Source organism: Dicentrarchus labrax, unplaced genomic scaffold (assembly GCF_905237075.1).
Source record: "Dicentrarchus labrax unplaced genomic scaffold, dlabrax2021, whole genome shotgun sequence".
Classification (NCBI taxonomy): Eukaryota; Metazoa; Chordata; class Actinopteri; family Moronidae; genus Dicentrarchus; species Dicentrarchus labrax.
In genome coordinates, this window is record NW_026136701.1 from 11517221 (window position 1) to 11532856 (window position 15636).

The 15636-nt window shown below is 39.4% G+C and overlaps 1 protein-coding gene across 2 annotated transcripts; it reads right to left on the bottom strand.

Moving 5' to 3' along the window:
* Positions 1 to 1643: 1643 nt before the first annotated feature.
* Positions 1644 to 9382, bottom strand: LOC127362028 (cyclic AMP-responsive element-binding protein 3-like protein 3-A). Of its 2 annotated transcripts, XM_051397289.1 has the most exons (11): positions 9322 to 9382; positions 9030 to 9177; positions 8638 to 8736; positions 7997 to 8270; positions 7217 to 7347; positions 6813 to 6923; positions 6494 to 6600; positions 4631 to 4699; positions 2986 to 3070; positions 2562 to 2655; positions 1644 to 2469 (listed from the first exon to the last, which is right to left on the bottom strand). In XM_051397289.1, the coding sequence occupies exons 1-11, from the start codon at positions 9348 to 9350 to the stop codon at positions 2357 to 2359; spliced, it is 1260 nt and encodes a 419-aa protein (XP_051253249.1). In that variant the 5' UTR covers positions 9351 to 9382; the 3' UTR covers positions 1644 to 2356. The 2 variants fall into 2 exon arrangements, with proteins under 2 accessions (XP_051253249.1, XP_051253257.1); XM_051397297.1 differs by lacking the exon at positions 9322 to 9382 and having other exon boundaries at positions 9030 to 9256.
* Between the last annotated feature and the right edge of the window lie 6254 nt (positions 9383 to 15636).

The following is a 15636-nucleotide window of genomic DNA, read 5'->3' on the forward strand; positions in this document are numbered from 1 at the left end:
CTTAGATGAAGAAATCACTGAAGTCAGTTGGTGAAGGTCTGAGTACATATCAGGTTTTACAGCTTTTCCTGTGTTTGAGGATTAAATCGGTTCCTGCTGAGGGAAGGAGGTGGTGAAATTTGTCTCTAATAGTAATCATTTTATCATTAAAGAAACACATGGCTCCATAGAGCTGTGACTCTCTGTCAGCCTGGCTTCAGTGCTGGAAAGAAAACCTCAGGCTGTTCAAATTTTCTTCAATTGGCGATGAATAATAGGCTGCACTGAGAGGGCCCTCCTATGTGTTTTAAGACTATCTTAGCAGACAAAATGGGATTCTTCCAGCTTCCATATATTATGGCACGGTGCCAGGTGTTTGACTCTCGTGTAGAGAACTAAATTCCTTTAATTTATTGAGTTTTTAGACACTCTAGTGGCCTGGCTATAGGGATGGCAATGTTGGTTGTTCAGTTGGTACACCACTTTGGTCCAGAGTGTAATATCTCAACAACTATTAGATGGATTGTCTTAAAAAGAAGAAGATGAAGCCTACTGACTTTGGTGAGCCTGTGATTTATCATCTAGCATTACAATCAGATCAGAATTTAAATTTGTCCAGCACTTTGATTTATGATTAAATACTTTTAATACAAAACTATTGATCTATCTCCATCAGCCTCAGCAGTACTTTCTGTTACGTGTTAATTAGCAAATGTTAGTAAGGTAACACACTTAACTAAGATGGTGAGCATGATAAACAATATATCTGCTAAACATTAGCATGCCAACATTGTCATTGTGAGCATGTTAGCATGCTGATGATAGCAATTAAGCTCCAATGTCAGAGTTGCTAGCAAGGCTGTAGACTCTCAGGTTTTATCTAAAAAACTTTAGAATCAGCTTTGAAAAACCTGTGTGTGATATGTGTGCAATAATAGAATGCAAATGTGTATTCATGTCATACTGTAAATCCTCCAAAGTTGAACATGACCTCATTGTCTCAAAGTCAGCTGCAGCCCTCTCTGCAAACTGTATTCCAGTAAGAATTTCAGACATACACTATAATACAATGAGTTCACCTTATTACAGTGAGAAGAGGCTGCTGGAACATCAGCAGTTCAAAAATAAATCCACACGTGACCTCGTTGTTGCCCTCAATCTTTGGTTGCGAAGGCAGTGAACTAATAAAATATAGTACACTACATGTACTGTATGTGAGCTGCTGAATACGGACAGAGATGAACTATTGTTGCCTCTTCGCTTTTTGTTTTGAGCTACAAATTATGTCATATATTTACAGCTGATCCTGTAAAATAGAATCTGAATTATGATGTATTATGGATGTTTTTGTTCTGGACAGAATATTATGTGAACCGCCACACCGGCATATACACATACTCATAATATGGCAGCTTCAGTCATTATCTCCCAAATGCATCAAATAATAGCTGGTTTTGCAAAAAATGTTTTGACCCCACTTGAAAAGGGTACTTTATAGCATGCATAGATATGTGACCAGCCAATAATTATATTTCTACAGATATAAAAACAACAAAGACTTTTGATATATCCACTATTTTTAACAACTGAAGCCTACTTTGTTATATTGGCAGCTGGCATGGAAGTGAAGCATATTATATATATACATATTATATATATACATATTAGAGGGTTTTTTTTTTAATGAAGTGAGAAATCATCCAGCAGCTTTTGCTTACGAAGTAATTTCCAAAATCGCCTCATTATTTTTGTGATGCAAATTGGACATATGGCATAACTGAAAGAAATAAAACTATTAAGGTGTTTCCAAAATTCACTGGAGTAGGCTTATTAATTCCAGTGTGCTGTGGCAGTATTGCACTGAACTCTTACAAAATACAACTCAAATCATTTTTGTTAAAGTTTTTCAACATATACATTAAAAGTAAATAATAAAATACAGCAGTGAATATACATTTGTGTTGTTTTACAGATTGCACATGCCTACATCTTGCACAAGTATGTCAGCAATATAATACATGCTCCACCAAGTCCCACAGGCACTGTTTTCCAAAGCAAAAAAAAATCTGTTTGGATGACCTCCTCACCGACCTCCATCTGAGTCAGTGAATTTCAGTTAGAAACAATCTTTTAATTAGCTGTTTGTGTTGTGGAACGGATGGCAAACACACCATAACACTTCACTCAGTCTCTGCAGTGAGAAACAGATGCTGAAAAGCAATCAAACTGTTCATTTGGATGCTGCACTTGCAAGCAAGACTGCATTCCTTTGCTACGTCTTTCTTCCTGGGGGCACCGAGAACATGATTGTCCCGGTGCCAGTCATCCTGGTGTGGTGAAAGATTGGGACGTCTAGCATTGGGAGACCTGTCCGGTGTCAGAGCTTCTCCGTCAGGCTGTACAGATCCTCAAAGCCCCTGGAGATGGAGAGGAGAGGAAGAGGGGGGGCGTCTTGCACTTCATCCATTGACTGCAGGGAGCGGGATGGCACTGTGGGGCAGAGACGTAGTGGACAGGAGTGAGTGTGTGTCTGTGTTTGTGTTAGAAAGAGACAAAATGTGAGCGTGTGTGTGTCTACAGACCTTTAGTCTGTGTGTACTCTCCCCGGCTGAGTTGGCTGTAAGGTTCTGGCTGAAGATGTGAGGAAATGAGCAGGGAGAAGGAGAGGAGCAAAACCTGGACATAAATACAGATAGCAGGACAAAAAGAGGCCAAGCACAGAACACACAGAGGGCAGAAGGAAATAACAGAAAGAACGGGGGAAAGAAGAAAGGGAGTTATTAGGCATAATCTACATGCAATTTTGCACAAAAGATGAGTGCAGGTGCTATTCAAACATTTGACTCGATTAAAATCTTAACGGTAAACACAACAGTAGTCAAGAGCACAGGCAGAGGGTTTTAATGATGTGCTCTGGCACTGACCTACATCTATCATTTAGTTGATACAGATTATGCTGTCAGATAAAATTCTCAATGGTGTAAATTAATGTGTTATATATCTCACCAGGATGCAGGTCCCTCTGTGTGTTGCTTTGCTGGAGCTGTTGGGAAGGAGAGCCTGTAGCCGGCTTAGCTGCTCCAATAGAGCACTGCAATACAAATACCAACGGAAGATGAAAGAGACTGTAAAATTTTCACATGAGTTCCTCGAGACATAGGCATCATTTTTTAAGCGTCTATGATCACTGGCAACTAAAACAACAAAAACAAGAACAACACACGGCGGGGAAGAGTATGTACGCAAAACCCTCTTCCCAGGTTTTATTTCAAGTCACCGCAGCACTCTGCCAGCATCAAGAAGAAAGCAGCATAATGAGAATGAAGAGGAAGAAAAGTCAGAGAAAGCTGTGTGAGGTTTTAAAATTTGATGGGCTTTGTATTCTGGTAATTTTACACTGAGCCTCCTCACCCCTAGTTTTTGACAAGTAGAAAGTTTTCTTAACCGGGGTGTTCATCTGGAGAGGGAGGGGCCCGGGGACAAAATCAGAAAAGATCAATGAAACGCTGAGAGAACAAGACATGACTCATACAAACAATTTAGCCACATGAAGACAAATCCAAGAGTAAGATGAAATGATAAATAAAATCTGAGACATTAAAATATTCAAGGCACCACTTTAAGGGGTATTTTGTTGGGTTTATTTCCTGTGTTTGAGATTATGCCCAAAATTGAGTCCATAACAGGAACTGCAAAGATTGAAAGACTTGAGCTGCATTTGTGGTACTGTTTTTACAGCAGCTCGCTCAAGAGCTTAGACTTGGTACTATCAGTACTTTCAATCAATCCGCCAACATCTTACGTTGGCTTTCTCCACAGGTTGCATTGTTGTCCACAGTAAGCTCAATACTCAACATTTAAAGAGCATCTTTTTCAGCCTTTGCAAAACCCAAGAACACAAGAACAAATGTGTATGTGATGGAGTACACAGTGTGTTTGTCTGCTCTAACATAAATTGCAATCTAAAGCCAAGGAGCACATCACTAACGGCATTAGTTTGTGGGGTTATAGGCCTGTTCACGATTAGGACATTCACCGTGTAGCTAGTATTTCCTCGCCGTGTGGAATTTAAGCTAACATTGGCAGTTCTGTCCCGCTCTTTACTGGTTTTGGGGAAGTTCACATTCAGCAACCCCAAACACATCTGTCAATCCTCATCCTAAAAGCTTTTTCTCTTAAAATGTTAAAAATGAAACATACTGTTTGGGAACAAGAACGAGTATGTACAGTATTAAGTAAGCGGGGCAGGGCTGAGGAAATGGTCAACTGATTAATTGATTAATCCTTTAGTCAATCAACATCATTTATTTAAAAATTAATCATTATTTAACGAAGAATGACAATATTCAATCATTCCAGCCTCTAAAATGTTATAATTTGTTGCTTTTATCATTTTTTTTAAAAACGTACTTACTATTTCTAATATCTTATTGTATACTTTATGTTGTTTTTATAATGCTTTTATTTTACTGTAATTTCATTCGATTTTTCTCTTGTGAAGCCTTTTGTAAATATGAAACGGTGCTACACAAATAAACTCTATTATTGTTATTATTTGAAGATCTCGCCTTGGCTTTTGGGACCAAAGAGATCAATCAATAATGACAGTAATCATGAGTGGCAGCCCTTGTTGGTTCATCTGAGGACTCACTTGTTGTTCTCCTCCAACTGCTGGATCTTCCTCTGCAGCTTGAGGTTGTTCGCGCTGCATGCAGACATCCTACAGAAAGAGACAGAGACGAGGTATATAGCTAAAATTAGGAAAGAAGGGTATCAAATAACACTGTGTTCTGATGTTGCATTGTCTCCCCTTCGTTTCTCTCTTTGCCAATATCCGCCTGCTGAGTGTTATCTCACCCCCCTTCTTCTTCTGCTGTCTCCCTTGTCTCTTTTACTCACTATGACTCACCCTCCATTATGGCCCTGTGACTGAGCTGAACCATGACTGATAGATACCCTGTTGATACACTCTGCTTGCGGCTGACTTAATTACCAACAAATGCTGACTCTGCTCTTTGCTGATAATCTCACCCATCATGAAACTTTTGTTGTCTCGAGGCAACAGAGCTCAAGCTTCGATGAGATGTTGATGAAACACTGTTAGATATTTAAAGCTGCTATTCGATAATTAATTAATTTTTTTTAAGTATGGGTACACGCACAAAGGTTTGTTTGTTGATTTTGAGGACCTGCTGTGAGCACATAATCCGTCTTGCATTTGACAGGAGGTAGAAGCAAATTTAAAATATGTGTTTATTGATTCAGGTGGAAAACACTGGTTACTGCAGACTGGTCACAGCTTGTCCATTTTTTACAAAACTATCTACCTATCTTCCCCACAGTCCCATATGGCTCCCCTCTTCTGAGATGAATCAATGATGGCATGTTTTAGACTCCAGTGGTGCACAGGATAATTATCTGAGGCTCAGCAACAGTGAGATCAAGCAATGCCTGGAGGAGGCTGATGAAGAATAAACTTGGAGGGGTCTGACACACAGATTCATGTGAGGGAACTGCTGCTCTGCCCTTTTTTGAGGAGTCTTTCAATAAATGAATCAAATTACAAGTTCTACCACTCCACATTGTTTGCGTCGGTGTGATGAGGCGGATGAGCCAACATGTGGGAGGCAGGCAGGATTAACAAATCGGTGACAATGGCTGGCTATGTGATAGGGCTCATTCTGCACAGCCTGGAGGGAGAGGAGGTGGAGGAGGACTAAACTAAGCTCCATCCTGACAAAAACCTCAGCCTCTCTATTGTGAAATGTTGCGTCTACACAGCATCCTCAGCGTCCCCCCTTTTGCTCATCATACTCTCATAGTAATTTACAATACCATCTTAATAACCTGATAATACATTTCTTATGCTTGAAAAATTAGCACTTTTGTCCTAGTAGGAGGTTTCTCACGTGGAAGTGTCTGCTAAAAACTCTCAGCGTTCCTCAAATGTAATTAACAGTATCAGTGGAAGTAAAAAATCTGCAAGGTTCTTGTGTTTTGATTTTAGCAACTACAGTGAGAACTCTGTTATTTCTGTGGTGTTTTTGGTGCGTAATTCCCCAGATATCAATTAGCTTTTGTTCAGCTCTGTGAAATCTTTTTCACTTGAAAAGGTTTGACTTTCTGTGAGAATCTGATGTTTCTTTGTTTGGTCAGCCATGACAGCTACCACAACTCAGCTCTTTGTCTTTTTATTCCAAACAAACTGCTCCTGTGAATTTCCTGGGAGCCTTAGGAGCTTTTTCAAGAAAACACCTGATAAACACCAGGTATCGGCAAGTTGAAAAGACTTTAACAACAATGATATGAAATAGTAAAGTGGAGATTTACTTCTTGAAAAATGTTCCCATTCCACCCATGCAATCAGTTTATTAAAGCTAATTAAGTGTATGAGAGAATAGGCTAATTATAGAGTGCTTCAGAGCACAACAAATGAGTACAGATAAAAGTTTAATTTTCTAAGGGAAGGTGTGCAGAGATAATGTCGTGTTGAGTGAGGATGCTGAGCTCTTACCTTCCCTCCAGACTATCAACGTATTCCCTTTTCTTCTTCCGACTTTCTTGAGCTGAGTGCTTGTTGCGGATTTTTCGCCGGATCTTCTTCAAAACCCTCTCTTCAAACTTGTCAGGGAGATGAAACACGTGGGAGGAATGAGTCGAGAAAGAATGAGGAAGAAAAGGGTAAGTGATAGGAAACTGGGTTGGAGGGGAGGGGGGCAACTGGCAGAGGTAGTGTAACTGGGGATACAGATTTAGACTTGTAGCTGTGTTTGTGTGTGTGTGTGAAGACATCTGCCCTACATACATGCAAGTGTGTAAGTGTAAGTGTGTACCTTGGTCAGGGGCAGTTTGTTGGGTAAGTTCACCCCTTCTTTAGCCAGAAGCTTTTTCTCATCCTCATTAAGTACAAGCTCCTGCAGGGAATGCTGAGGGATTTGCTGTGCCTGTGAACCAGATGGACAGAATTTTCCAGTTTAAGTCTCTCACTGGGCAGTTTACCCAAAGACGGCACTGTACCAGTTCATAAAATGCTTAAGATTCTGTTTATGTGGTGCAAAGGGTTGATCTCTTGCTCTCAGAGGTTACCACAAAAAAGTATCTGGGTAAATTATACAGAGAAGCAGAGGGTCGTACAGTTCAGAACACTGAGACTGAATTTTATTTAACATCCCCAATGTTTAGAAAGCTTCACAAACTGTCATTCTTTCACAGAGATATTCAACTCTTCTCTCCTTACCGTCTGTCCCAGGTTGGATAGCAGCAGATCCTTCACTGTGAGAGCCTGAGTGGACGACAGAGGGGAGGTTTGGTTTGTAGTGAGGTAGTATGCAAAGCCAAACTGCTCTTGTAGGTCATCTGACTCCCAGCCTGCAGATTGAACCAGTAAAGCAGCATGTGATGATTCACAAAATTCCCTCTGAATGCCATTCAAAGAAAACACAAAATGTTAAGGTTGCTGCCTGTCTTTAATTGACTGCTGCCCCCCGATGCTCTTTGCAAAACACTCTACAAAATATATGTCACACTTTTCTATGTGTTTGATATCTTTGTGTTGTCGCAGATTGGGTTTACTCAGTCAATTTAAAAGTATTATTAGCACTGAGGGGTCAATAATCAGCAATGTGAAAAGGGACTATTATTCAAAATCTGCTCTCAAAAGACAATTTCCTCATGCGATGAACAACAAATGCACAAGCTTTTATCCTTAACAAACACTCAGAAATGGGAAAACTAAATTATCTGCCCCTTAAAAGGGCCCTTAACTGTCAAAATGCTCAGTCAATAGCTCTCATCATTCTGCAACAGAGGGTACAAAAGGATATATCTCACACCACATCTCGTTTTATAGCTGACTGTCCAGTGCTGTGGTTCACCTGTCTAGGGTTTATGTGTCTTAACATGAAATTTGTGTTCAGTATTTTAACAATCTACTATTTCACACATCACTCTGTAGCTGCAAGTATAAAGCCAGTGTTTAACATCATAACTTCCCTTTCAACTGTACATCTAATCTTACCTAGATCTATAGAAACATAAGACGTTTTTTGGTTTGGTGGTAGCTGACTCTCCAAAGGTGGAGGGTGAGGGAGAGACTGCGTGTCCAATCCTGGAAAAGCCGTGCAGGAGGGTGGATGAAGGCTCTCTGTGGGATCTGCCGGGGGGTCCTCCTGGATGCCACTGTCAGTGGTGCAGGGTGACCACAGGGGGGATGCTGTAGTCGAGGAGGAGTCGCTCCCACCCAGCAGGGCGTCTAAGAAGTCATCAGCAGTACTTCCCTCGGGGCTCAGGGTCTGTCGGGGAGGAGGGTATGTATACATCATCCCGTCTTCTAATCAGATAATCATATTCCGACACACGATCACAGGCAAGAACATAAACACACCGACTCAATTCCGTGATCTCATTTGCCTGCCATGGCCTTGCCGCTGTCCGTCACAGATGCAGACATATAGGAGAACACAGTGAAACTGTAAATGAGCTCCTGTATCTCCTAAGGTGCAGCTCAATAACATATGAGCTTGGTTGAGAATACAGATAGCACTCAGTAGTCTGATTTTTTTCTTCTAATGAGATTCAATACATGTCTGGTTGAGATAATGTCGTCCCCTGAGTGACTCTGCTTAGGAGCAAAATGTCCTGAATGACCACCGTACTCACGTCGTGAATTGTGATAGTCCACGGTTGGTTGCTGTGGCAACTGGTGGTTTCATTTGTGTTAGTGAGCAGGAGGTCAGCGAGGTCCATCCCACCATGCACCTGAAACGAAGAACCACTCTGAGTGATGGGTTTAATGTCCTCGTTCCTCAAAAGGAAAACTTTTTTTGCCTGTTTGTTTTTCAGGAATATGACTCCTTCAGTTGGGTTTTTTTTTTCAAACTCAAGTTGCTCAATCCAACACTTACCCTTGACAAAGACTGCTTAAACTAATACACATCCACTATGATCTTCTTTAAAACTGGTATTTGTCTTTAAGCGCGTTCAGTCTTAATCATTCTCTTACACACAAACCAACAGCTGTGCACAGTGAGCTCATTACAAATGTGTCTTACCTTGTCTGTCGTCAGTGTCATAATTCCAACATTAAAGCAGCAGCTGATGAAATTACAGTGAAACTGTCCAGCAGGAATATAAATACACAGTCCGATCAATACGTTCCTCTCAGCGGCTCTGTCTCTGTCTAAGGGGGAATGCCTGAGTCTGTTGCAAGGGACAAAGTTGAAATGCCATATCACTCAAATGCATCCCCCGATCCCAGCTGATCACTGTCCAACCCAGTGTTTGTCAGACCGCTCACAGCCAATAGGCACAAAAGAAAGACTGGCTGATGAATTAATTACTCACAGGTAGTTTAGAGTGACCTTTGATGTCATCAGGACAAGTCAGGACTGATTTCCTGTGTGGTTTCACATTCATTTTTTGTTGGACAGGGTTGATTTAGAGTTGTTCTTCTTTAATCCTTTCAAAAGCACAAGGTGGAGAGAGTCATGCTTTTAACCTCATCTGTCACTGTCACTGGAAAGCTCAAATTAATTTGAATTGATTTTTACTCAGGGTGATACAGACAGAAAACTCACTGCTCCTTTATCCAGCCACCAGTTCACTTCTGGATCAAACCAGCTATATATATTTCATGATTATTGAATATCATTGAATCATATCATTAAAGTTAATCCTTTTTTCACAATTTTTCCACAGTCAGCATTGTGGCTATACAGACAGCAGTCTTGGTCTGTCAGTGGGTTGTTTGGGCCATTGCATTTATATATCTTCGTTCATGGTCCTCAGAGGATGAAGCATGCTTACTTCTCCGATCCCCCGACTCTTCCTGGTGCCACCATGAGGTTGACGTTTGTGGTTTTGAGTGAAATGTCTTGAGAACTATCGAATGGATTTATGTCAGCATTATACCCGTTAAAAATAAAACACTGTGAGCATGTTAGCAAGCTGACATTAGCTACTGAGCTACTGTATAGTGTTGTTAGTATAAGAATAAACTTTCCTCTATTCTTTCTTGTTTTTCTAGTGAATTACTCTAAAAGAGTCCAGAAGATCACTTGGTTCAACTGGCCATAAACAATGATGAGGGATTGCAAGGAGACATTGCTTTGTTTTAAAAGAGACTCAATCAATAAAAGTTGGGAACAACTGCCCTTTCACACTTTTTAGTGAGTCTGCCAAACTTACACACTCGAAATTCAATTGTGATTTTCTCAAAATTGGTCAAAAAGTGGACTTTTTTGAGAAAACAACACAGTTTGTTTGTGTCTACTGGTGTGCAGTTTCCATTTATTGCTGAAGATGAACAATAACATTTTTTTTTTTTTTTGCTTTTCTATAGCAGACCTCACTGTGCCTCACCGTTTCTTATCTTTATTGCTGTAATTAGGGGCGTCTGTTTCATGCTATTTCTAAGCATACGCACCATAAAGCAGAGAAATTACGTAATATGTCCTGCAGTTACACAAAAGGAACATGCACACTTGCAAAGAGGTATCTAACTATTATCACAGTGGGGACTGGAGAAGAGATTCTTTCACTGGCAGAGCTATTATACTCCTCTTCAGTACAGGAAAAAGTAGAATGAACAGTCTGTCTTCCAGTTTTCAGAATGAATATCATCAACACAATCCAACTTCAAAGTATTTTTACACCTCTGAGGAAAGAGACTCTGCTTCATGTGTGGATCTTTTCTCTTCAGATGATTTTCTTTTTTAACATTTTTACCTTTGTCAGACAGTTCAAAGTCAACAGAGGTGTGATATATTTTCTTTAATTATTATTATTTTTTTAAGTTACTCTTCTCTGGGATGTTGTTGCCTTTACTAAACTGTTCAAAAGTTTCAAAGTGGGGAGGGACATGAATGTGTGGAAGGACAGAAAGGGAGACACAACAACAACACAAACACAAACGTCCCAAGTCAGATTTAGAGCTAGGCTTTATATGGCACACAGCTGAGACCTTAGAGAGTCGTTTTCTGTATAAACTCTAAAGATGGGAATGACCCATTTGTTTATTTCTCATCTTTTCTGATTATGTGTGAGGCATTGCATATAATGTGAATATACTGTGAATAAAACAGACCCTCTGAAGCAGCTCTGAAGGGTTTGATTTTTAAAACAGGCATACATTTTACAGCTCATGGGGGCTTTTCAGAGTCTCTTTATTGAAAAAAATTCAAGAATTTCTAATGTTCAGAAATCCTCATATATAAGGTTATAGTATGTCAGGAAAAGGTTTAAGGTTATTTAAATGAATTCTTGAGGAGCCAGTGTGAGTTATGGCTTAACTGATTTATGAAGGACCAAGCCAGATTGATTCATTGCACTTGAACGAACATTACCTGATCACTATCCCTCAATCTTTGAAGCACTTGCCTTTAAGTGTGTTTGTTGCATTAAAATCCACTTATCTATGGCAGCGAGCCAGCTATTATCAGTACTTTTAATAAGCCTGCTATCTTTATTGTTGTTCTATCTTCAGATTAGAGAGTTTCAAAGTACATGCAGATGTTATCTAACCAGGACATTTTTAAGCACATCGCTGGATACCAAGAATAGGTCGCAGCTCAGTACAGATAAATGCTGTGTTATTGCATTATGATATCATAATGTAACTCCATGTTATCATTTGGATGTATGTTACAGGGGGTCACAAAAAGCTACATCCAGTCATGGGTATGTATATGTGTATATATATATATATATATATATATATATATATATATATATATATATATACCCATGATATTATGATATATATACGACATTCCTGGAAGTGATTCACTAAATAACATGAAATGTACCATGAAATCACAGTCAAGTTGCTGAATCCTCCTTCAGTGAGTTTATTACACCTGCACATATACGTATGAGTGCAACTCAAGTCCACTGAAAATGATCTCATAGTTCACACAGTTTCATTTCCTTGACAAGGAGGTATGAAATTGAAAAGGCACGTGTTGAAAATACTAGGTTGTGCTGTAAAAAGAGATCTGGTGGGTAAAGAAAGGTTCCAGCTACTGAACTCAGATATACCTGATTTTCAGATCCATAGTGGAGGTGAGAAGCAGAAAGGGTGCTCTAAGCATACTGCATTATCACTCCACCAACCATGACATGCATGTTGGATGGCTCTTATCAGGAGCTCAGTGATTACTTTGTTGTGCATAAAATGAATCACTACCTGCAGCTTGTGGGAAATTCCCAGTGTGTCACCAATAAGAGAAATGAAAGCAACTGTGTGCTGTTTGGAAGCTCCTGCTCAGGTTTAAAGCACTTCTTAACTAAATTCATCTTTAGGAAATTAGGTTTAAACACACACGTTGACACAGTATGACAGGAGCTCAGCACTTGTTTTTATTCCCCATCATTCTTTAACATCATAAACATGAGATTGTGACCTCCCTTTCCAGAAATTTCTCCGTAATCTCATAGCTACAAGTGTCACGGAAGGGGTTTCTTAATTGCAGGACTGGTTTAGAATATAAAGATACAACTGGGAATTTTTTTGGTCAGCTCTTATATTTCCTTAAAGAGCTTAGCCTTCAGTGACCCCATTATACATCTTAAGTCTAAAGTCGGGTCAGTTTCTGCAGTGTTCCCCTAGGAAGGTGTGCAAATATATGGTCTGTATCGCTTACAAATATGTCATCAGTATAGGAAGCAATATCTAAATTATGCACCAATGTATATTGGTATAATATATCATATTATCAAATTTGGCTTCAAGGAGACACCAGCTGTGCAAGAAATATAGGAAACATTTGGCAATGTTTTTCCATAGAACAGACACTGACGTAAAGTAATCTGTGCTCATCTCTTTGAGTGACAGCAAACACCTGGAAACGCCAAGCATCAGTGTTTTAGTAGGTCAACTCCACTGGTGGAAACACGACACAGTGCACCGTGCTACTGCAATGAAATTAAAAATATCAGTTGAAATGACCATCAAAATGATTGTTTTTTGGCCCTTGCCAGGAACTTTAATATCTTGCCTCCCTTGTGTTCATAAAGGCTGAACCTTGGTGTCGTGGTTGGTGTGCTCTAGCTGAAATTTGGAGACAAAAAACACAGTACCACTAAGAAGACATACATACATTATAGAAGGTTGTAATAAGTTGGTTGAAGTGTTAGAAATTAGTAAATGCATTATAGATGAGTTATAAATGAGTATTAATATGGATACTTGTAATTGTAAGTTTTAAAAAAATACTGCTAGTGTATATCCTCCTCCAGCGTAGTTTGCTTTAGCGTTTTCATCTTCCTCTTCAGGAAGGACAGTTTAATCACTTGCCTTCTGGAAAATACACAGAAATTCATTTGCTGACAAAATTCAGCTGTTGAAGAGATAAATCCATTAAAAAGTAAGTCATCCACAATATTTGTGACCTGTTTTGTGATGGATTAAGTCTTGTTTATTGTCATTTTTTACAATTGTATTTTTTATTTGATTGTGACAGGTGGACAGGCAGACAGGAACTGTGGAGAAAGAGGGGTATGACGTGCAACAGGGGTTGTTAGATGGAGTGCAACCATTCAGCTACTAAAAACGCTCTGTAGGGTTCCACTACAATAAACTGTCAGGTACACATTTATTCTCATTAGGGCCCATTATCTGCATATTATAGTACATCCGTGATAACGTATTTTAAAGTGCAGGAGAGTATTTCTGCTCTGAACATTAAATTGAGTTCACTGTAATAAGAAAAATCCCATTACCTTCTGCATACATACATGTTCACAAACGCTCAGATACAACACCTGTTTGACTCTGCTTTTCCTCATTCCATTCTCATTTCAGCGTCTCATTTCAGATTGTTTTGTGCTGCCCTCAGCTGGTGGAGAACAGCTACAACATCCTTAAACAGTACTGCCTCTGCTGAAGACATGCAGCAATATAAAGCGTGGAAAAGTGGCAAATACCACCAAATAACATTAAGCTGTTAAGGATTCTCTTACGAAGGATTTTTCAAGTAGTCTACAGATAACGTTTTCTATGTTATAGTATATACTTAATGAGTGTAGGTGAATATCTTCAATCAGGATTTGCCACTTTGCCCTTGATCCATACTGTGTAGAGTGTTTGAGGACTTACAGCTTATTTCATGAAAATGGTTATGTTTGCATTAAGTTTAAATTGAGCCCAGCCTTCACAGTTGATGCTGACAGAATGATGAAAGTTGAGTCAAGTCTGAACTACACAGTTGAGCCTGAAAAACTGAATCTGAGATGTACTAAAGTAGGATCCTATAAAGAGGATAAACCATTTTAAATTCAGGTGACAATGTGGCATTTCCTCTGACTCTATTGCAGTAGAAGTAAAGATCTAAATAAAAAGGCCAATTTTCTGTTTGATTAAGCACACAAACCCAATTAGGGAGTTGTGTACTGAACGGATTCCTCTAGATAGCTCTGTGTGGTTTGTCTGATCAGAGCTGAGACACAGGCAAGTGTAAGCCTAATATATCAATACCCATCTGCCAAAGAGACTGGGAAGTGTGTTTGAACACGTACCAGCTGCTTGGCTTTGGGCATCCTCACACTTGCCTTGTTCCCTGTGATGAAGATCATTTCTGATTTGCTGTTCTCAACGGGTTAGTCCTGAATCTGAAAGCAGATGAATAAATAATGTTTAAACAAACTTAGAAAGAATCACACCTTCTTTCAACTGTTGGAATTTTCTCTTGTACTGTTTTGATATTTCAGTCTCTTTTCTAAATAAGTTGGTTGAAACTGGGAACTGAGACAGACCCGACCAGACGATTCGCTCAATTACAATTTAGTTTGGCATCCCAACTACATGAAAAACAATGTTTCTATAGCCCACAGTATCTTAACAGTTTTGTCTCAAACTGACTATGATATCTCACAAATGACTTGAAACACTGGCATCTGCTCCTGTTAAAACTCATGCTTTGTTACATGAAGAAAAGAAATGTTAAAGTATTGTCATTTTACTGTTACTTGTCTTATCTCTACATTCTTCATCTACAGAGAAGTCAAACAGATGTGGGTGTGTTATTTATACCAAGTGGAAACTGCACACATCCAAGGCTGACTTAAAATAATAGCAACAGTGTATAAAACATTTATATCATAAACATGGTTGTTAACCAAAAACTAAAAAAAAAAAAATTCTCTTCGCTACTAGATGCCACTAAATCCTACACATTGGTCCCTTAATTTAAATCTATTAAACTCTTTTTCTAGTATGTGCATCTGATAAATGTGGAGATGCCAAAGCTACAAAGCTTTCAGAAAGACTTAGACCTAATCTACAAGGAAGACCTTGACAGGCGAGGACAAGTGAGCTTGTTCTTCAAAAGTTCACTTAAAACATGAACAGTTATTGTACGTACAATATATCTAAAATCTTTTTCGTTGTAAATTTAATATATGTTTGTATTGTGTCTTTACCAGAGCATGCCGAAAATCTGAAACACCCCAGTGTAACAGATAAGCACTCCAATGCATGATATGATCAGCACTGGGGGAGAAGGGGGACACTGAAAGTGAATAGACCATGTTCAAAGCCTCCATTGTAGAGGTGGCTGCTTTGAATTGTGGTCCGAAAGTCGTTGGTGCCTGTCGTGGTGGCAACGTAGGAACACGCTGTGGACACCAGTGGTGAAGCCAGCCATCAAGCTGAAGAAGGAG